Below are 23,121 nucleotides of genomic sequence, written 5' to 3'. Positions count from 1 at the left end.
CTTGACTAGACGGACCTTTGTTGGCAAAGTAATGTCTCTGCTTTTCAATATGCTATCTAGGTTGGTCATAACTTTCCAAGGAGTAAGTGTCTTTTAATTTAATGGCTGCAATCACCATCTGCAGTGATTTTGGAGCCCCCAAAAATAAAGTCTGACACTGTTTCCACTGTTTCCCCATCTATTTCCCATGAAGTGACGGGATCAGATGCCATGATCTTAGTTTTCTGAATGTTGAGCTTTAAGCCAACTTTTTCACTCTCCTCTTTCACTTTCATCAAGAGGCTTTTGAGTTCCTCTTCACTTTCTGCCATAAGGGTGGTGTTATCTGCATATCTGAGGTTATTGATATTTCTCCCAGCAATCTTGATTCCAGCTTGTGCTTCTTCCAGCCCAGCGTTTTGCATGATGTACTCTGCATAGAAGTTAAATAAGCAGGGTGACAACATACAGCCTTGACATACTCCTTTTCCTCTTTGGAACCAGTCTGTTGTTCCATGTCCAGTTCTAACTGTTGCTTCCTGTCCTGCACACAGGTTTCTCAAGAGGCAGGTCAGGTGGTCTGGTAGTCCCATCTCTTTCAGAATTTTCCACAGTTTATTGTGATCCACACAGTCAAAGGCTTTGGCATAGTCAATAAAGAAGAAATAGATGTTTTTCTGGAACTCTCTTGCTTTTTTAGTGATCCAGTGGATTTTGGCAATTTGATCTCTGGTTCCTCTGCCTTTTCTAAACCAGCTTGAACATCTGGAAGTTCACGTTTGACGTATTGTTGAAGCCTGGCTTGGAGAATTTTGAGCATTCCTTTACTAGCGTGTGAGATGAGTGCAATTGTGTGGTAGTTTGAGCGTTCTTTGGCATTGCCTTTCTTTGGGATTGGAATGAAAACTGACAAATTACTTCAATAGCATGACAGCAAATGCTGAAGAAAAGTTGAGTGCTGACTGCTATTGCTAAGTCACTTCAGTCGTGTCCGACTCTGTGCGACCCCATAGACGGCAGCCTACCAGGCTCCTCCGTCCCTGGGATTCTCTAGGCAAGAACACTGGAATGGGGTGCCATGTCCTTCTCCAATGCATGAAAGTGAAAAGTGAAAGTGAAGTCGTGCAGTCATGCCCGACTCTAGCGACCCCATGTACTGCAGACCACCAGGCTTCTCCATCCATTGGATTTTCCAGGCAAGAGTACTGAAGTGGGTTGCCATTACCTTCTCCGAAGTGCTGACTAAAACCATTCAAAATAAAAAACCTACTAATTATGAAGACGATTCCAGTTTTTTCTGTTCCATCTAAATCCACTTGGAAAACATATAAAGGGACTAAAGTCAATAAAAACTTATGTGGTGACTGAAAATCTTTAAAAGGACTGACACTTAAGAAGGAGTCTGAAATTCGAACATCAGGTGGGCAGTAGGTTCCGAGGCGCAGAGCGTCAGAGTTTCTGCGGCGGGCGTTGCTAGGCCCAGGCAACCACAAAGCCTCCTTGGGGGCGGGGCCTCTTGACGTCACAGAGACGCCCCGCCCCTTACGTCGTACACTAGAGAGGCCAGAAGATTTCTGGCGGTGCCGGCGCCATTTTGCTGGAGCCTGCGACCGAGTGGGAGTGGAGTGGAGCGGCCGTTGTTGCCGACTCTTTCCTCCTCCCCACGGTCCAGTCAGCGGGTTGATTAGGCCATCGGCCCTCAAGCCGAGACTTGTCTCTTATTTAGTTCTGGGGAGCGCCTGGCCGACATGAGTGATGTAGAGGAGAACAACTTCGAGGGCAGAGTGAGTACAAAGCCGCGGGAGCCGTCTTTGGCGGCGGCCCCGATGCTCGGGGTTTCACGGGGACAAGCGCGGTCGGGCGGGGTTGCGGGGAGTCCTGCGGGGGCCCGCTGGGAGCAGCCTCTGGAGCCATCGAGGTCGCTTCTTCACATCCCAAGATGGCTTCTGGGTTACACTCTTGCCCCAAATACCACGGATCACCCCCCTTCCCCCTTTTTTTGGAGACTGACTGATAGCCGGACTCCTGGGTCCGGTTCCCACCCCCCCCGCGGGGCACCTTGCCTTCTCCCCACCCCGAGGCTTCCTTATCGCTGTTCCAAGGTGTGGGTCCCCGTCGCGGTGGGGCGGGAGGAGACGGCAGGGAGTTCCCCTCCGGCCGGATAGTGGTAGGTGCTTCCTGCGGTGGCGTTTCTGGCGACCCCGAGCATCGTAGAGGGTCTCGGGGTCGAAAGTGCGCGGGGCTGCTGTCCGGGCGGGGAGAAGCTGGCGCGGGACTAGCTGGGGCCTGTGTCTCCTTGGCTCTCTATTGCAGTGAGCGGCCGCGTCTCTGTCGGAACCGGCGGCGTTGCGTCTATAAAGGCGAAAGCCTTGAGGTTGAAGGTGGGACGAGCCTAATGAAGTGGTTAGTCAACGACCGCACCGACCCTTAAGCGTTCTTAAGACGAGAGCTGTGAGGGGAAAACTACGCAAGGAGCCCTTCTCCTTTAATGTCCCTTCTGCTTTCTTTTCACTTCAAAATGAATGTGGAAATGCTATAACGCCTTATTTTTCTAATTCCTTAATGTTGGGCTTTTTTTTTTTCTTTCTTTATTCTCTATATCTCAACTTCCAATGCTTTTCCTCCTATGACCTTTAAACACCACTCCTTTACAGGTTTTTACGGTAAAAAACAAAAAGGACTCTTCTGTCTTAATCTTACATAACTGAACAAATTTCATTGCTCAGTATTTTTACAATAGTTTGTGCTATTCTCTTAATTCAAAAAGGTTACCTGAAAATTCCAGCCCCTCTCTCTCCCATTTCTCTTCTCGACCCATCCTCCAGCAAAGAGGCTCGAAGTTTTTCATTATTTTGGGTGTGATGAATATAAACATCACAAAGATACCTTATCCTCAGCTTAAAGATACTAGGAAGTTTAGCAGTGATTGGGTTATATTTCGGAAGTTACTCTCGTAGTGAAAATTGATGGAAGTGAGTTAGTGTAAAACCGTGTGAAGAAAACAATCCCCAGACAGCATTTTCTGGCTCCTGTGTTGGCATTCTGGTCACTAGGGGAAACGCATCAAAAACACTAGGTGCAGAATAAGTTTTGTCTTTTTTTAGACGCTCATAAGCATCTGGAAACAGATAAACCAGAAAGTCGAATTAGACTTTTGTTCTTTTTGAGGTTAAGACAAAAAAGCTATCTTGAATGCCTTTAAGATTGGTTTTCTCTATTAAAATCTGAAGTCTGTAGATATCAATGAAATTACCTGCTCATTTTGTAGGATGAGGTATTGATGGTCCCAACAAAACTTTTTAAAAAATCGTGTAATACTTGGTAATAAGTAGTCGTAAGCTGCTGCTTGTTTTGAAAATGTTAGCTAATAATGGGAAGAAATTTTACTGTCAGTTAAGTACAATTTTGGGGAGTTAATGTTTGTTTTGGTTTGTGGGAAATTGAAGAGAACTTCTTTGGGAACCTTATTTTCCTTTGAGGTCTTACCTTTTTTGGGGGGGGGGAGGGGTCATCAAATTGAGAAATTTGGCAAATTCTAGGTAATTGTTACCTTACCCAGCTAAGAAAGTAATATATGTAAGATTCCTACCCAATTTAAGCTAAAACGCATGTAGGCATTAACTATATATTTTAATAGGAAAAGGCATTTTTACCTTTTCCTCTTTTACAGTGTTCGTGGTCATAGGAAATATTTTCACATCTGATACCCAAGTGAATGAACTCAGTATGTTCACCAGTTACCTTTTGTTTTTTGGGTTTTTTTGGTAGGTTGAAGTAATTGTCTATGTTCATAATTGGAAGAAGAATTAGAAGAGTGGGAGACAGTTTTCTGATGATGTACTTTTTTTTGTTGTTCTCTTAAAGCAGTTTCATATTCAGTGCTTTTAGTTTTTAAACTATAGTGCCCTTGGTTTTATAAAATAAAATTGTTGTGTTATCTTTGTACATAAATGTAATAACGTTTTAGAGAGTCTCAGAAAAGGATTTTTAAATGGTGTTTCTGAAATGTTTTAAGTAGTTGTTATACTTCAAACATTTTTATTAAAACAAAACATCAATAGGTCAGTGTTCAGATTTCATTTCGTTTATGTAAGGAATAAACAACATGTTAACCATATCTTATTGAAAAGATATTTAAAATGACTCTGTGGAAACTTTGAAACATATTAAAGAAACAGGATTGAAACTAATAGTTCCTACTTTTATAGCATTTTACAATCTCCCCCCTCACCATCTTTGATATATTTTCTAATTTACAATGGCTGGAGAACTCTTAACATTTTAGAAATTAAAAACTGATGCCCAAAAAGACAATACAGCCAGGAATCTTGAGATTTGCAAGTCCTGATCCATTGCTTATTGCCTGCAAAAAATATGCTATGTATATATTTTGATTATTTTTCTTAAAAGAGCACACTCCATGTCAGTGTCTCAGAGCTGTTAATGGAGTTTGCTAAAAACAATTACAAGAACTTAATTTTCCATTATAGATAATTACCTCTTGAGTTTCTTAAAACATAAAAGAGCTTTATAAAGGAAAATATAATTTGCTGAATTTTTGTTAAAAGTCACCCTAGCAGTTAATCAGTCATATTCCCTTCGAAAGTATTAAGCATCTCTTACCTTTTTTGTAAAGACCAGATGTTCTCAAAGGAGAGAATTTGGAGTCTGATTTGTGATAACTGATAGCTCAAATCTGGGTAAAAGTCAGAATATAGTCAAGTACTGTGTGATAGAATTAATAAGAAATTCAGAAAATGAAGTTGAATGATTTTGTGAGCCCAGAGGAAAGGAAAAGTTTTATTTAGTATGTAAAACTTAACGTTGCATATTATGATAAGGGAAATACGAATATTGATTGTAAGAATGAGACAATGGGGAGGTTGCTAGACTACATAGGCTTGACTGTGTAGTCAGATAGTGGAGGAGTGTGATTTCTAGATTTAGGAATTTGGACTTAATCCAATATGTGGTAAGGAACCATCGATAGATTCTTATGAGAGTAGCATAATGAAAGGAATTTATTTCTTTAGAACAGAAAATAGCAGAGGAAGAGCAGCAGGGTACACTTAAAATATTTAAGGAAGGAGCTTATGAAAAGTCTTATCTAAACTGGAGAGCAGTGGGATGTAAAGAATGAGCAAGAGAATTTCAGGGGATCCAGAAGAATAGCGATACTTACTAAAATAAGTCCATTTAAGCAGTTTTCTTGGCATGTGCATCAAGTTAACAGAATTTTAAGTGGAACTATCTTTATTTGGAGTTAGGAGTGAGATTGGCACTTGAGCTGACTTTCTTTGCATGTCATCTTCATAAAAATAATGAATAGTTTGCTGTGTACAACTTCAACTAAAATTAGGATTTCAATCTCAAAAAATTTTAGTATCCTTGATAGAAATTAAGGGGAATGGAAATTAATATTTTCTTGTTATTTTACTTATTCCCCTCTTTAAATTTAAAATTTTAAAAATTAAAAAAAAATTTTTAAATGAAACTTAGAAAAACATTGAGTCCAATTTTTTTTTTTTTAAAACAATGGCCCTGAGTTTTTAATCTAGGTTAAGGATCCTTTATCATGTAGCAGTCTATCTTGTAATTCCATGATTGTGTATACTTAGTAGAATTGCTGAAGAGGAAGGGTACTACTTATTCTGGCATCCTGTTTTGAGAGCTTGTTCTGGCTTTTTGAGTAGCTGGGATATTTTAAGAGACCCTAGTATTCCCATTCTTAATATATGAGATGATTAACTGGATAATAAAAGTGAAGAGCAAAATGCAAATTCATCTATCAAGTTGGAATTTAAATTTGTGTGTGTTAAGATATTTTGTTAAAGAATATCAAAAATAGGGGAAGGTTTTTTGTTTTTGTTTTTTCTTAATTGAAACCTGTTTTGTAATAATAAGGGTGATGACTATGCCATTAAAAACCCAGCTTGGCCACTAGTTTGTTTTTTTTTTTTAAACCCCTCTTGTCTTTTTTTTTTTAATGAATACAAATAAAATTGAAATCCTATTTTATAGATAAGGATGTTAGCAGTTTAGGTTTAAATAAAAAAAAAAGTTAGTCCAGCTTCTTCAGCAGTTTAGTTTTACATATCTCATCATATCAACCTGTTGCAGAAGAGTAAGGCTTCCATTCTTTTAGTAGGAGTATTATTGAACTTAGGGAATAGTCTGTGTCTCTTGAGTTTAATTTTTTTTCTGAAATAATATGTATCCAATTTTAATACTTTTTTGTTCTCCCCATCTATTTATTTAAGCAGAGAATTTGTAAAACTTCAGAAAATGTTCAAATTTTTATATTTGAGATTCTTTCACTGAAGGGTGCTCATTTGCTCAATCTAAGCTAGAAGGTGGGATTTTTAAAGGGAACAGTACAACCAGTTGTACCCAGGATGCCTAACTGTACTTCTACAGATTTGCCATAGTTACTACTTATAATTTGTAGCATTCCTAAAATGAGTATAAAGAGTCTTGGGATCTGAAAGACTATCAAGGGTAACATTTAGAGATAAGAGTCATTTTTTTTAAATACAGATAAACTTTGTTTATGGACTTAATTTTGTAAATGAAGTTACGTCCTTATGGTATAGTGTGTAGTATACAAGTGTAAAAATGGCCTTGAGTAATCAGCATAAGTTTTTAGAGCTTGTAAATACTGTGAAAATCTGTTGATAACATCAGTGGGTGCTCAGTCATCATGTAACTAACCCTGAGACCCCCTCTCCTAAGCTGAGTGAGTTAATAGTTACTATTCACACATCGTAACCAGTTTAGTAGGATAGACGTGAAGATGAGAAAATGGTAATGATTGGATGGGAAATCAGTAAACACTGTAAAAAGAAAAAAATTGAGAAGGAAATAATGAAAGAAAATGTGGTTTCCCCTCCTTCCTTTAAGTTACTGCCATAATGTAGTTCTGTATAATCTTTACTGTCTCATGATTTTCACCAAAGTATAAGAGACTAGGCCTGAACAGTCTGAGGCAGAAGAAAAGTAAAGTTTTTTCCCTGAAGCTAAGGCCCTGTAGTCTTACTTACTCAAGATTTGTAAATACTCCGTAACACTAAAAGATGAAAACATAAGTAGGAAATTTTGTAATGGGTTCTTAGTGGTTTGTTTTAATATAGCTAAACTACTTTAGTCCTTTTACATTTATTTTCTATACCTTTGAAGTTGCCACTTACACACTGGTTTTTTGGACAACTGATCATAGCGTGTAAGCTGACTGGTTTATGAACCACGTTTAAAGTTTGTACAGAAGGAAATTTCATGGTGGTCCAGTGGTTAGGAATCCATGTTTAACAGGGATCAAGGGTTTAATCCCTGGTCAGGGAACTAAGATCCCACAAGCCACATGGCATGGCCTAAATAAATAAAATTTATATGAAAGATTTGTAAGTTTTACAGGTAATTTCACAGTGTGACATGAGTTTAAATTTAACTGCCAATTCTTTAATAAACTGTCTTAACACGTTGCCAGAATTATTCCAAACTTTAGAGACTGTAAAGACATACAAGTTAGAAGATCTGTGAGCCTTCGTAGATAAAAAAATCACTTTAATCTCACTTAAAATGCAGCATACTGGACTTTAAAAGAAGGTAAATTATTTTAAAATAGCTAATATTTTGAGCAGTTGGTATTTGCTTTTTAAGAAATTGCTCTAATACTAGTTATGGATTAAAAAGAGTGAAAATATTTCTTTTGTAAGCTTAAGGATCTGTAAAAGAAACAGCTTAATACTCAAAAGGAAGGAAGCAGAACTGCTATAAAAACTGAAAGACTGAAATACATGAATTGAATAAACACAGACTGTTGTCTAAAAGTCCTGAAGAATGAAGTTCTTAGTACAATAAATATAAGTTATTTGGGTAATTTAAATCCCTCCCACCCCCACGTATAGTTCACCTAAACGCACTAGTATGTTTCTGTGGAAATCTCTCAATTTTACAAAGTAGTAGGGAAATATGTTTTGAGAATCTGTTTTAAAAACTTAGGCTATATTCATATAGACTTGAACTTCTGTAAACTTGGCACTGTTACTTGGCATTTGCCTTGTCATAATATTAGAATGGGTTATAGCGTAACATTTTTATTGGTTTATTTTAATGGGCTTTAAGTATTAAGCATACATATGGTTGGAATTTGTTTTCCATCTATAATATACTAGGTATATTAAAAGACACTGCAGTTATTTGCTGTAGGATTTTTTTCATGTTCTGCAACTACATGTGCATATTTAATAACCTTTTTCCTGATTAAAAAGTAGTACATGGTTATAATATTTTTACACATAGATAATTCTTAGATTGAGTACATGGTCATGGTATATTTATACATAGACAATTTTTAGACTGCTTGTATGGGATACACTATAGTATTTCTTAGAAATCGTAGTTAGCTCCTTTTTATTTTTGGCTGTGTACTTCAGCTACCACTAGAGGCATCTTGTTAATAAAGAATAGTTTAAAAAAAAAAAACAACATGATTTAAGCAGGTTGTGCTGTGAGAACTTTCTGCCCAGCTCCTGGTTTATAGTAGGTAAAGTAGACTAGAAGGCTACTTAAGATATATTTCTATTAAAATTTGTGATATGATTTGGTTGAGTCATTAATCTGCCCATTTCAAGTAGGCACTGTGTTGGTTGGTGGGTCCAGATGCAGGTTACTTAGGAATTTGCAGAACTTCTTGACAGATTTAAGAGCAGGTTAAGTAGTCTCTAGTCAAACGGGACAGATAACACCCTTCTCAATGTCTATTTTTCTCTTTGCAATTTCGATTCTTTTTCCAAATTCTGAATAGTTGTATGAATTTCTTTGGGAAAAGTTGATATTACCATTTCATAATGAAGATAGTCAAAGATGGAAAAGAATAATCTAGCATTTGTCCACAAAGGGCTTATAGTCTAATTTCTAATGCGCAGTGAAGAGTAAAAGTTTTTTATGCTCTGTAGTTTTATTTTTTAGTTTAAGTTTATTGACAGTTGTTGATTTACCTTTTTAGCTAGATGTTTCTAAATTGTTTTTGGAAGTTACTGACATCTTTATAAGTTAAAATGACTGACATCTTTATAAGTTAAAATGACTGACATCTTTATAAGTTAAAGGGTGAGTTATGAGCACTCTTTGTTAACCTTGAATGATTCCATGAAAAAAATATATGCATTTTGAGGTTTCCCTGAGATAAAAATTGAAGGGTAGGTAACAGAGGAGGTTAGGTATTTGTGACACCTTGGATAATAAAAAGCAAAAGATATTCTGTCATGTCATAGCTTTTACGAACAAAGTAAAAGGAAAATTATACATTTTCCAGTGGGTTGCTATGCCAGAAATGAGATTTAAAATTTAAATTGTTACTGGGTTACCTTGTTAATGTTAACACCTAAAAAGTGGTTACCTTCAGCACTATTGAATAATTTTCTACAATTGTTTTTATGATAGAAGTCTTTAATATATAAACTTATTTCTGTCTTAAAAATTAAAGGTTGTAAGAGTATCAGAGCACACAGAACACAAAGCTTTTTGCATATATAACAAAGGCTGTAGTGATGTTTGTAGATTGATACCAAGGGATCTGTTTATATAAGGGAAAGCCAAAAGAAGGGCGGGGGTATTAGGTATTTTTACCTAATAAAATATAGGTAATGAACTGGCCTATGAGACTTCAATTACAAATGAGTGGCCATACTTTTGTTTTTAGTCCTGAATATGCTGCTTTTACAGTTTCAGTGAATGAAAAAACCTAAATTGCTATGCCTGCTCCAGGCATCTGTCCAGAAATTTAGAAAGTATTTGAGATGTGGTGAAAGACTTTCTGTAGGTAAATAAATGGAGAAGGTGGATGTTGAACAGAAGGGTGGCTATGTATTTCAGTTTGTTTTCATCTGAAAAAAAAAAAATGGGCCTGGTAGCATCAATAGTACCATTTTTGAAAAATAAGCCTGAAGGAAAACTTCAAGGAAGTTGGGTGATAATCTTAATGACATAAATGAAAATTGGTAGAAAATGGGTTTGTTTTTACTAATAATCAAGGGTCAAGTGGACAGAGAAACCAAACTGTCCATCCTACTTTGGTCATAAGTTCTTCAGGTCTATCAAAATTTTAAAAACAGGCTTCTAATAAGTTTTAAATGATTTGGAAAGTTTTGATTTATATCCAGTTTTTTTAGAAGCCAGTCAGATTTCTGATAAATGATATAGTCACTGAAGGGAATATAAGTATGCATAACTATGTAAAATACGCAAAAACTATGAAAAAGGTAGGATAAACAATGAAGACCATGATACTAATTTACAACCACTAGGAACTTAAAAGCCAAAGGGGAAATTTTTAATTTCATATTCCCCCCCCCCCTTTTTTTTTTTAGTATGCTTGTTTTATTTCAGATTGTATCTTTCTGGTTAAAGTCAGAGTAAGCAAAGATAGTGGTCAAACAATCAGGAAATGTTAGTAATTTTACTAATTGTGTTTTACTTCTCTGAACCTCAGCATGTGTCCTATAATAGGTGAGTTTAGATAGGTGTGTTCAGATATTCCAGCCTGTGATGCTTTGCTTTAACTATATCTTAGTATCGTAGCCCGGCTTAGGGAAAGCTTATTTTGAGATCATTGGGAATCTTCAGGTTATAAATTAGTGAATACTTAAGACATAGGTATGGGGGGGTTACAGTTAATGTTAGAGTTATGCTTGAATTAAGTATTTATATTAAAACTGCTCACATTTTAGGAACTAGGATGAAACTTGAAAGGGGAGGAGGGTGAACAGTATGGTAAAAAACATTTAGAGAAATTCAGTAAATTCTCTTTAATTGTTAGAAACTAGAGTTTTGAACAATTTTAAAGATTATAAAATTGTTTTTTTAATAAACTAGTTATTTGCACTTTACCTGCTGGCTTTTCCATTTGGTAGATAACATTCTGAACTCCAGCAGAGTTTTATAATCCCCACGTGCTTAAATATACTAAATGTTCTTTTTCCATTAAGGTTAATGTTCGTGAAGAAATTGAAGAGTTTTTTCCAAGAATGTGGAAGATAAATCAAGATAAAAGAAGGCTAATGAAAAGTATTAAAGATCAGAAAATTAAAATTGAATGGGGGAAAAAATTGAACAGAAGATTGGTCAGATAGAAGCACTTGAATATTTTTTTTAAGGCTATTTTGAATTGTTTTGGGGAAGAATACACGAAGTATGAAAAATGAAAAACTCAATGAAGAATGAAGAGAAGTAGAAAGCAAGAGTGAAGTAGAATTAAAAGAATCTGGAAGAATGAATGGGTCCTAGGTTAAGTAAATGTATGGTTTATGTTCCAGTGTCTGTATGATCAAGTTGTAGATGAATTTGCATGATTACTTAGTTAATAGAGAATTGGTGATCTGGTTCAAGTAGGAAATTATTGAGGACAGTTAGCAGTATTAACAATGGGTTATTAATGAGCTGAAATTTTTTCTGGAGGGTGTTGCCTAACCATTTGTTTTTCAGGAGCAATCAATATAAATAATTACGGTACTTTAAATGTTAGGTGTTAGGCATCTATGTGACCAGTGCCATTTGTAATACTGTCTTCTTTGTTAGGAGTCTCGCTCTCAGTCAAAATCTCCAACGGGAACTCCTGCTCGTGTAAAATCGGAGAGCAGGTCAGGATCTCGTAGTCCATCAAGGGTTTCCAAACACTCTGAATCCCATTCTCGATCAAGATCAAAATCCAGGTGAGTGTTTAAAATAATATGTGAGTATGTTTAAAATGCTTTTCTTGGATTTTTCTGGGCAAAGTGGTTTGTACCAAATCCCTCATTTTTGTTGTAATTTTTTCCTAGAAATTTCGCTCAAAATCATGACTTTTTTTTTTTAAAACAATGGAGTTTAGAAATCAGTGGTATGTTACAGATATAAAGACTTAGATAAGGTAGAATAATTTGTTAGCTCTATTAATCTAGAGCTGTTACTCGTTATTAATACAAATTAAATATGTGTTGATTTAAATGTGCTGGGTTATTGTTTTATATTATTTCAGCAGTATTTGCACAACAAAAAGATAATTTTCTCCATTGAAGATTTGGCTTACAATTTTAATGCAGAAAAGGTTGATATATGTACGTGGTACTGGTTATCAGAAGGATTTGAGAAGCTTTTTCAAGTTTCACATTACAGCTACATTCTTTAACTGAAGATTTTGACTCATTAGGTCCAGGGTGGAACTCTGATCCTCTGATCAGATAAATTGTTGGAAAGTGGTGCTGGAGTGATTCAGAGTTCTAGCCACTCCCCCTGATTACAGCAAAGACTAGTGAGCCCTTGCGGGGTTCACTGTTTCAGAGATCTTAGGTGTACTGTTGTGGAGCGGTGGGATGAACAGTTAAAAGCAATCTGGACAGTTATTTTTATTTTGATAAGTCATTGTAATTTCTTGATTAAAACACATAATTTATGTCTCTGAATAGAGTATCCTTGCAAGGGGACATGAAACAAGAATCGAAGGCTGTACTTTTCTTGTAGTCTACAGTTGGTTCTTTTTCTCTGTTGTATCCAGGATCCAGCCTAGTGCTTGATTTGCTAACCACTCTGTATATTTAACTGAATCCACATGTGCAGAATTGTGCTCCATAGAATTCGGGTGTGGAAACAGAAGTGAGCATATTTTAATTTTAGGACTTTCTGGTTGCTACTCTCAGCCTAGAATATTCTTCCCTCATGATATTCTCAAGTCATCACTTGATTCAGTTTTATGCTCCTGTATCACTGGAGAACATTAAATACCAGTGCACACACACTATTCCCTTACTCCTAATTTTTTTTCATGATATTTATCACTATCTGACTTAGAGAAAGGATAAGCACTCACATCACTTCTCATTACTTTAGTCCTCCTTCAGTACCTGTTGGTGGGGGGGCAGGATTGATGCTCCTGTGCATACCAAATTCTCAGATGCTCGTTGGTGCATGCTAAATCATTTCAGTCGTGTCTGACTCTTGGCAACCCTATGGACTGTAGCCCACCAGGCTCCTCTGTCAGTGGGATTCTCCAGGCAAGAATACTGGAGTGGGTTGCCATTTCCTCCTCCAGGGGATCTTCCTGACCCAGGGGTTGAACCTTTGTCTCTTGAGTCTCCTGCGTTAACAGGTGTGTTCTTCACCACTAGCACCACCTGGGAAGCCCCTCTCAGATGCTCAAGTCCCTCATGTAAAATGGCATAGTACAGTCAGCCCTCCATACCTCCGTACAGGACCAACACATTTAAATGTAACAGTTGGTATTTTATGTAACAACTAGCTTTATTAATATTTTTTATTTTTTAAATTGAAACTATAAATTAATGCTAAGGAAAATAGAAAACCCTGTTCAGTGTTCCTATATGGACACAAGTTTTTTCTAGTTCTACCCCACCTCCCCATGATTAATTTCTTTTGGATAGTAGGCCATTCATGGTATTGTTTTCATTCCAACTCGGAATTGTTTGCCAAGGAACCTTTGCTCTTGGTATTCCTAGAACACTTTTCCCCTGCCTGCCTAGTAAAATCTCCCAGCTTTATTGTTTAAATTTTCTGGCCCTCAGCATTTATAACATTTACTGAATGCCTTGTAGAAGTTATTTTGTATGACTGTCATCACTGTTAGTCTGGGTGTTTAAGGATGGATGAGATGAATAGTAATAAGAAATTCCATTTTCTTTGCAATGGGAAGAATGTGAGTAATTGGAAATAATCAAACAGTATATGAACTAGGGAATCAGCAGTAGAAAAATTGGTGAGATGCTGTAGAAGGTTTGAAAAAAATGAAGACCATTAAACATGAGGACTGTTAGGTGAGGTGGGCGGTTTAGGTTGTGATGAGTTAATTTAGCTGGTGCTAGATTGCAGCAGGCTAAGGAAAGACTGGAGAGGAAATGATACGTAACCGTGAAGGGAATATAGGACAATACTGAAAAGGTAATAAGACTCAAACAGTTTTATTGTGATGGTAGTTGGTTGGTGGTTTGTTAGGTCTTTTTTTTTTTTTTCCCCATTTTAAGAGTATGGTATTAAATGCATTCATATTGTTGTACACATCACAGCCATCCATCTCCATAATTCTTTTTATCTTGTAAAACTGAAACTGCGAGTTAAACAAGTACTCTCATTCTCCTCCCCTTCCAGCCACTGACAAACCACCATCTTTCTTTCTGTCTCTATGATTTTGACTGTTTTTAAGTATCTCATCAAAGTGAAATCACAATATTTGTCTTCTTATAACTCGTTTATTTCACTTGGCATAATGTCCTCAAGGTTTATCCATGTTGTAGAGTATTAAAGAATTTTCTTTCTAGTGCTAGTTGATATCCTTCTTTTTAAAGAAGGTGGAGCCTTAACATGATTGTAAGGTAAGGTGAAAAGAGTTAACTGGAAACGAGGAGATATAGTCTACAAGAGGAAAAATACTTTTTCCTCTAAAAGGATAAACAAGCTGAAAACAAGCAGGGATAAACGTATAGGTCCTTGGAATTGTCAAAAGTTCAGAAAGCTAAAGTAAAACTAATGAATCACTAACAAAATTTGTAAAAATTTACTGTGCACATACCAAAAAGACAGTTTACAAATAGGGAGCACTCAAACCAAACATGGAATGAGGCTCAGTGGTGTGTTGTTATTAATACAAAGCAGCTTATAATGGTGAGCAGGCGATGTCTTTAAGTATTTGATGATTAAATTATTGGCTCATCTGTTTTTGTCCAGAGAGCCTTCAATTGGTGTTCTTATTTTTAACAGCGTTAGCCATTTTGTTCCAATATTTTTACCTAAATTTATTTCTCTCAAAGGTCGAGGTCAAGGAGGCATTCTCATAGACGTTACACTCGATCCAGATCCCATTCTCACTCTCATAGGAGACGATCTCGAAGTAGGTCATATACACCAGAATACCGGCGTCGAAGGAGCCGAAGTCATTCTCCAATGTCTAACCGGAGAAGACATACAGGCAGCAGGGTATATGGTTTTTAAGTTAATGAAAACCTTTTATGTATTTCCTGTGTCTTTAGTCATAGTATAAAATCTTGATTTTGTAAGAGCTAGAGCACTGTTTAAAAGTGGTACTCTAGAAACATCCTTGGCTATATGAATATTGTTTATATGCATTCAATTGTATTTTCTTCTCTTGACTTTTGAGTCATTAAAAGAAATTTGGGGGAAACATGTTGCAAGAATGGAAATAAAAAGCTAACTTGAAAATATTGAGATTAAAAGTTTTACCATGGGAAGAGGGTAGCAAGGAAATACTAAGCAAACACTTATATTGAGCAATATGCAAAGTTCCTCAGTGCGTTAATAAATGCAGTTAACCTTTCCATGAGACAGGTTATCTTATTATTGATAAAGAAATTGAGTCTTGGATATGAGGTTTGATTCTATTTAACAGTGATGGAATCTGCTATTATTTAATGGTGTTTTGAAATCAGCACATTAATTTTTCAAATCTGGAAGGAATATCCTTGCTAAAGAGTGAAAATAGAAGAGGGGAGTCTAATCAGCAATTGCAGATGAAGTCAGGTTGAGCACAGATCTATAAGGGATATAAAACATTTGAATAAACTAGAAATAGACATTAAACTAAAGATAAATTCTTAGTATTTGTTCTGAAAATTGCTGGACTAGTGAATTAGTGACATTTTTATTCAGTCTATAACCTGAAGTATATTCTAAAGAAGGCTTGAGTGTACTGTAAACTGTAAAATATAGCTTATCTGAGTTTCCAGGTGACTTTGTGTATTGGATGAAGTGCCCTAAGCAGAAGTATTTCTGTATGTTTGTTGTTGTTTTTTTAATTTGGAACTTAAATAACATCTTTATTCAACAGGCAAATCCTGATCCCAATACTTGTCTAGGAGTGTTTGGCCTCAGTTTGTACACAACAGAGAGAGATCTTCGCGAAGTATTTTCTCGATATGGACCATTGAGTGGTGTCAATGTGGTTTATGACCAGCGAACTGGACGGTCACGGGGATTTGCTTTTGTTTATTTCGAGAGAATAGATGACTCAAAGGAGGTAATTTTTTGTAATTATTTTTGTCACTTTGAAAAATTTCTGATGTGCATTATTTAGTATTGAGTTACTTTTGAAAGTTGATTAATAAATTTCCAGTTCCATAAACATTATGTGCTCTTTAATTCTCTGACATAGTTTAAACTCTTCTGTTAGTGTTAAAATTGGAATGTTCTGTTTCACTTTCCAGCTAAAATGCGTATAGGCATATCCTGATTAAAATCTGGCCTTGTGAAGTAGTGTATGAGTTAAATGGAAAAGGTGAAGTGTATATAAGTGTTCTCTTTTGAAAAAGCCTTATTCATGGCTCTAAGCAAATGATTACATTGACTTTTAACAAATTGTGTTTAGGTTTAATCTGTTTAATTTTGTGTGTGTCTGATTATCTCCCTGTCTATACAAGAGCTTTGTTTTTCTATTCTCTTAATATTCATCTATCATTCTGTTCTATAAATGAAAAATAATACATGGAAAGAGTTGGTACCTTTTCATTTTTGTTTAGTGCCCTTAATATGCCTAACAGAATGATCCCAGTCAATGTCAGAGATTTGAAATAGTGTTGTTCTAATGTACTAGGTAATGGATTGTAGAGGAAGCAGTAGGCTTGCCTTCAAAAGTTCATGGTGATTGAATTGAAAATTCCATTTTAAGGAATTTTTGAAGCTCATTTGTTAAAGAACGGAAGGTACTGGCTTGTCTTTTTTGTACCATTTTATATGTGACAGTAGTTGGGTGTAGGTCATTATTGCTCTTTGTATCAATAGTGTTTGGTTACAGTGTAAACAGTCAAAAGCATATCTTTCAACAGTAATAGATGCTATTGACATCTGGTGGTAAAGCGGGGATGATATTAAACATTCTGCACTGCACAGGATAGCCACTGACAACACAGAATTAACCACTGCCAAATGTCAGTGGTAGTGTTGTTGGAAAACCTGGATAAGTCTAACAAAATAATGCTCTCAGTTGAAGGCATTTATATGATAGACATACTAATAGACACTAGTGGGTTATAGACACTAGTGGGTTTTTATTGTTGCGTATTTGTGTTTTGTTTTTTCCTGTTCTCAATTAAAGGATAAAGGTGTACATTTAGAAATACCAGGATATCTGACCTGAAGTAAAAGTGCAGACAATATCACAATTAAAATTTGTGTAAATATGAAGCTTGTTTGCCCTGCCTTTTGACGCCCCTGCTTTGTTTATTTCTGAATGAGGTAAAATGGAATGACAGCCTCACTTAGTTCCAAAATGCTTCTTAAAATGTGTTAAAGTGGTTGATTTATTAATGCTTTTATTAGTATTAGTACCAAAGGGCAGAATGGTAGAGAATATGAGCACAGGTATAATCTTGGTGCAGATTAGAAAGTTCCTTTGTATCTGAAGCTCACTAGGTGGCAGTATGGTATTTTAGGAATGGCTTGACAAGTTTAGAGCTGTTCACTGAATTGCACTTTCTGCTTTGAGTTGCTCAGACTGAAGCTAGATTCTGAAGCCTCAGAATTCTGCAGGTTCTGTGGTTGCTTCTTTATAACTTTTAACACAAGCCTGCGTAAGTGTTCTTGTGTACATTGAAAATTCATTATTGACAGGCATATAGCAGGAATTAATATGTCAGGTCCTTGCTGTTTTTACTTGAAAGAAATGTTTACCAAATTTTCAGTTTTGAAAGTTTCCCCTTGGTAAATTATGCATGACTTTCTGTGCCTGTTCTCTTTTATAGGCTATGGAAAGGGCAAATGGAATGGAACTGGATGGTAGAAGAATTCGGGTGGATTATTCTATCACTAAGAGAGCACACACACCAACACCAGGCATATACATGGGCAGACCAACTCAGTAAGATTTCGAGTTTCCTAAGCTGAAGTTTAAGAGTCAGAAAGCCACCAGAAATGTGTGCACATCTTTGGTTAATCAAAAGATAAAACTTTTTCCCCCTGTAATTAGAATTGAAAGTTATTTAATGTGTGTGTGTATGTGTGTGTGTGTGTATTATTTGAATCACTTTAATTTTTTATATGTATATTTGATCAAGGAGACAAATTAAAACTAGTTGAAGTGCATTCCTACCTCTTTTCTTGTACAATAGAATTATTAAATGCTAGAAAAATACAGTATGCTTTTAAATACTTCTCGTTCTATTTATGTGACCTTGGAAGCCTATGTGTGTAGGAAAAAGTTTTTTAATATATTAAAACCAGAGAGTGAAAGAAGGAATATAAGCTTTCGTTTAATGTGAAGCCTCTTGGGGAAAAAAGATTTGACAAGGAGAGCCCACTGAAAACTAAAGTGAAAATAATGTCCATATGATTAAGAGTTAGGAAAACAACAAGGAAAAGACGGCTTAGAATTTAAATTCACTGATAGACGTTTGAACACCAGACCTTAACATTTAGTGCTGGACTTCAGTATAAAGTAGTTAGTTTTCTTTGGTGTTCAGGCTTGGATACTTTTAAATTCTTGAGGTTTATTAACTGCTTTTGAACTGGTCATAGAACATGCATCTTAGTACTTAGGTACTTTTTCTCAGCACAGTGCTTTTTTTCACCTTATTGAAAAGGTCTTACTGATTTGGATAGTGCATTCTAAGGCCTTATAATTTGTAGTTAGTGAAATTATTCCTGGCTATTTATTGTTATAAATATGAAGCAGAATATCATAGGAGTCAACAAAGTAAGACATTGAAGTAACTGGCATGAAAGGGTTATTGTTTCTCTCTTAGCTTCTTCCATTTTATTTAAGTATCTATTTGTATTAAATGATAATAGAAAATAATCATTCCCGTTGATGTGGAATTTGCACCTTTTTCTACAGCAGTGGTGGCGGCGGCGGCGGCGGTGGTGGAGGTGGAGGAGGTGGCAGACGTCGGGATTCTTACTATGATCGAGGATATGATCGTGGGTACGACAGATATGAAGACTATGATTACCGGTACAGGTAATGTTGTAACTTACGATTTCTGTTCTGAATTAGATGATAATAGTAGTATTGGCACTTTTAATTTGTTTAATGTGTATTGATAAAAATGAGTGAAATATGGGACTTCCCTGGCAGTCCAGTGGTTGATACTCTGTAGTTGAAATGAAGAGGCGTGTGTATTTGTATTGGCCAATACTCACCTTGTATAGTTGGTGCATTGAAAAATTAATAGCTTATCTTAGATCTGCTACTATTTTGAATGATGAAATTTTTGTTTTTATCTGCTTCAGTGTGGTGATAATGTGCTTTGCTAAGTAATCTTTTATTTCCTACAGAAGAAGATCACCTTCTCCTTATTATAGTCGATACAGATCACGATCAAGATCTCGATCCTACAGCCCAAGTATGTATACTTTTGCTTTTGTCACATTAAAAACCTAATTTGTAATTAATGGCTTATTTTAGAAAATTAGGGTGTATGGTGACTGTTAATAGTTGGGAAAATATTAGGCAAGTGAAACTGTAATTGTCATTTGACTTAATTTTTTTTTTTTTACTCTTTTGCAGGACGCTATTAATAAGCAGAGTGGTCGCAGTTGAGGACATCTTTTTCTCTTTTTTTAATTCTGGATTTCCCCAAGCTTCTAATCCTTCCTACTCCTCAAAAAGAACCCTTAAAAAATCTTTGGTTTGTTTAGCATCTACACTTTGTCAATTGTATTGCTATTTTCCACCCCTTTTATTATATTCTTAAAGATGTAATTGTCATTTTTGAGTAGTTAAACATCTTGAGTAAAAAAGGAACCCCCGTGTTATGCTTTGTAAATGATTTTTTTGTTTGTTTTTTGCTTTTATGGAAAATTCACTCCTAGCTTATCAAAATGAGGAAAGAAATGATCTTTTTAAAGCTTCTTTTGTGTTAGATATTGTATTAGACATTGTATTAGAGGTCTGCATTTACTACAAACTCCTTTTTCTTTTGGGGAAGTTAGTAGTAGTTCAGTCAGGTCAAGTTTGTCTGGGGTGGCATGGAACAGTCAAATAGTTGAGTGTAGAAAGTTTGAAGCTATAGAAGAAAACACTTACTTGGTCATTTCTTTTGAAGAACAGAATTTTTGAACCCTAAAAATTACATCTTTTTTTAGAAATGAAAAGCTTGTGGACTCCTATAAAACATGTATTTAAAATACATTTGTTGAAACTAAAAACGTAAAGTGTGATTTTTGTGTTGAATTTATTAATCAGTGAAGGACAGCCCTTATTATTTATTACTTAGAGCAATTGTATAATTGCTATTAGAAATTTTGGTATTGGGACAATGGTTTAGGCAGGCTGTTTGTGTAGAGTTCTTAGAAGTAGTAGGGGGGTAGTCTTTCTTTCAAATAAAAGTTAATTTCTTTGAAAATGGGACTCTCTCTTTATTGTGGTAGAGTGGGAAAATATAACTGGATTAATTTGGATTTCCTTTTTCCTAGTACTTTTGCATGCACCTAAATGTATAATCTGTGTCTCTTCTTCAGTCTTGAAAAACCCTTTTCTTTCCTCCCTTTTTTTGTCAACTACCAATATTGATAGTATTCAGTGTTGAAGAAAAGATAAATAGTATGGTTTATTTCTTCAAGAAGCCCACATTCTAATGGGAAAACACACTTAAATGACTGTAATGAAAGGGGAGGCTGTACGAATGAAGAGGTGGATGATTTTTCAGGTGATCTTTAATAAAAAGTATAGGAACGTGAGCCTCCTTTGTTTTCTCCCTCAAATCAATGGGAATAAAATTAGATTATTATGATCTGTATGCTAGCTCAGTGAGATCTATGGAATACAAGTACCGCGGATATCTTTATTAAAAAGCTAACTTGCCACTAAGGGCTGTCTTAGAGAATAAAGCTCTCTCTTGTTGGTCCCTACAGGACTTTTGTTCTTTAAGCCGGGTTATTTAAAGACTGGAAATCATTGCCCTAATGAGAACATTAATTTGTTGACTGTAGGAATACTTTAAAAATTTATGTATCATCAAAAAGTAAAATGTTAGCCAAAATGTGGAAGAGAATTAATAGCCACATAAAGAGATACTGAACACGATTAAAGACACAGTATGTAGAGAATACAATACCCTGGCAGTCCAGTGGTTAGGACTCCACTGACTGCTGAGGGCCAAAGTTCAGTCTCTGGTGAAGGAACTAAGATTTCCACAAACCACACAGTGTGGCCAAAAAAAAAACTATACACACATACATACATACTGTAATAAAGGTGCATGAATGTGTTCTCAAACCTGTAGTAATGTGAGATGATACAGTGCCCATGTGATGAATTAAGTGAGATGAATGAAAGGCATTGTTAGGTTACAGTCGACCTGATAATACGTCAGAAGGAGGATCATGTGCTCCAGGTAATGCTGGATCTTGGATTTACGATGATGCTGATGGTTGGAGACCCTAAGAAGGATGAATGAAGCAGGATGGTGCAAGAGTTCATCACTCAGAGTGGCTTACAATTTAAAACCTACGAATTGTTTCTGGAATTTTTAATATTTTTGGATTATTTGGTCAACTTTAGGTAATTAAAACTACAGAAAGTGAAAGGAGGGACTGTTGTATCTCTCTGATGGTAATTTAATCCAGGAATAGATTTTCAGGGCATGATTTTCAGACTGCTACAATTCCTGCTTTGTAAATTTGAGAGGATACTTCCTTGATAGAGGGAATGTAACTGGCAACATCCTTTAACAATGAGTTGTGAATAAAGGTGACAAACTTGGAAAAACTGAGACTCTTCAAAGAGAGGGCCTAATCCTACTCTTCCCTCAAAAGTCAACTGGGACACATTGGTAAGTGAAGTGTGACAGCTTTAGAGTGTCAAATGTGGCTCTGATCACTTTAATTAGGAAAAATTAAAAGGACAAAGGGTTGAGTAGGGAGTTTAACTTAAATAGAATTTCTGTTGCAGAAGACGAAAAAGTTGAAGGTGGTTGTGTTCATGCTACAGATCTGTGCACTTAAAAATGGTAACTTTTATGTATAGTTTGTTGTTTAGTTGCATCCGATCCTTGCCACCCCATGGACTGTAGCCTGCCAGGTTTCTTTGTCAACACATTCGTAAACAATGAGTTAATAATTATAGTACCTGTTATTCCTGATGGAGTAAGTGTCCAATAAATACATATATAAATGAGTGAGTTAACAGGGAAATCATTGTTGGAGCCTGCTAATTGATGAAATTCCCAGTCCAAAATTTCCATCAAGGTAAAATTGAAGTATAAAAGGGATATGACAGAAGGAGTCTAGGCTGAATCATGATGACCCTAAAAACGGATTAAGAATCACTTTTAACATAAATCTGTTTAATAAAGGAAGAGGCAATTTTATAATTACGGACTTTTTGTGGAAGTCCAGTGGTTAGGACTCAGTGCTTTCACTGCAGGGGCCTGGGTTCTATGCCTGGTCAGGGAACTAAGAATTCTGCAAACTACATCGTGCAGGCCAGAAAAAGAAAAAAAATTATAATAGTATTGGTGCTTAAGTCACCTTGAAAATTCAATTACCCAAAACATCCCTAGTGTCGGATGATTAAAGTATTCTATTTGATATTTACAAAATCAAGTGCAGAGTAGTCAATGGAAAATGGTTTTTGAAACATAAAAAGGGACATGAATTTTATTTTCAAGTACTGTTACATTAACAAGTATTCCTTAAAAAAATTAACTTGTGAAGGCATATACTTTTAATACAATTTAACTTTTAAAAGTATGGGTTGCATGATCTGGTTTCTAAATTATTTAGGGTTTTCACTTTTTAATATAAATTTAATAGGTGCAAACTCAAGAAGAAATGAAGAAAACCAAAAACATTTGTTGTCTTGTATACAAGGATCCCTACACCATTATACATTATTGAATGGGAAGACCTAGTAGTATAAATACTGCAATCCTTACACAGAATTTCTATGTATGTAAAAACATGCAAAAGGGGGAAGGGTTCTGTTAACTGCTTATAATAACGTCTGTAAGATTGGCAGTTTGGGAGGAGTGGATGAAATTATTCCAAGGACCAGATGGAAGAATGTACATAGGAATGAATAAACAGGAATAGAATCCAGAATAGATTCAACTACATTGGAGACTTTATAAAGATGACATTTCATTTTGGTAGAAAAATTAAGAGATGGTAAAATTGACTACTTGGAAGATGAAGTCACTCAGTTGTGTC

At 35.7% G+C, this 23,121-nt stretch overlaps 1 protein-coding gene across 10 annotated transcripts; it reads left to right on the top strand.

The window, feature by feature from the left end:
* The first annotated feature begins 1,533 nt into the window (after positions 1–1,533).
* Positions 1,534–20,649, top strand: TRA2A (transformer 2 alpha homolog (Drosophila)). 10 transcript variants are annotated; one of them, XM_010839063.1, is made up of 10 exons: positions 1,534–1,763; positions 2,293–2,382; positions 10,965–11,262; positions 11,554–11,687; positions 14,772–14,937; positions 15,806–15,994; positions 17,715–17,830; positions 18,806–18,928; positions 19,246–19,313; positions 19,478–20,649. In XM_010839063.1, the coding sequence occupies exons 5-10, from the start codon at positions 14,905–14,907 to the stop codon at positions 19,486–19,488; spliced, it is 540 nt and encodes a 179-aa protein (XP_010837365.1). In that variant the 5' UTR covers positions 1,534–1,763; positions 2,293–2,382; positions 10,965–11,262; positions 11,554–11,687; positions 14,772–14,904; the 3' UTR covers positions 19,489–20,649. The 10 variants fall into 10 exon arrangements, with proteins under 10 accessions (XP_010837365.1, XP_010837364.1, XP_010837362.1 ...); XM_010839062.1 differs by lacking the exon at positions 2,293–2,382; XM_010839060.1 differs by lacking the exon at positions 2,293–2,382 and having other exon boundaries at positions 10,965–11,273.
* Positions 20,650–23,121: the final 2,472 nt, after the last annotated feature.

The sequence above is a fragment of the Bison bison genome, unplaced genomic scaffold (assembly GCF_000754665.1).
Source record: "Bison bison bison isolate TAMUID 2011002044 unplaced genomic scaffold, Bison_UMD1.0 scf7180017864109, whole genome shotgun sequence".
Lineage (NCBI taxonomy): Eukaryota > Metazoa > Chordata > Mammalia > Artiodactyla > Bovidae > Bison > Bison bison.
Note: the sequence above shows the minus strand (reverse complement) of the source record. Positions and strands in the feature narration are given on the sequence as shown.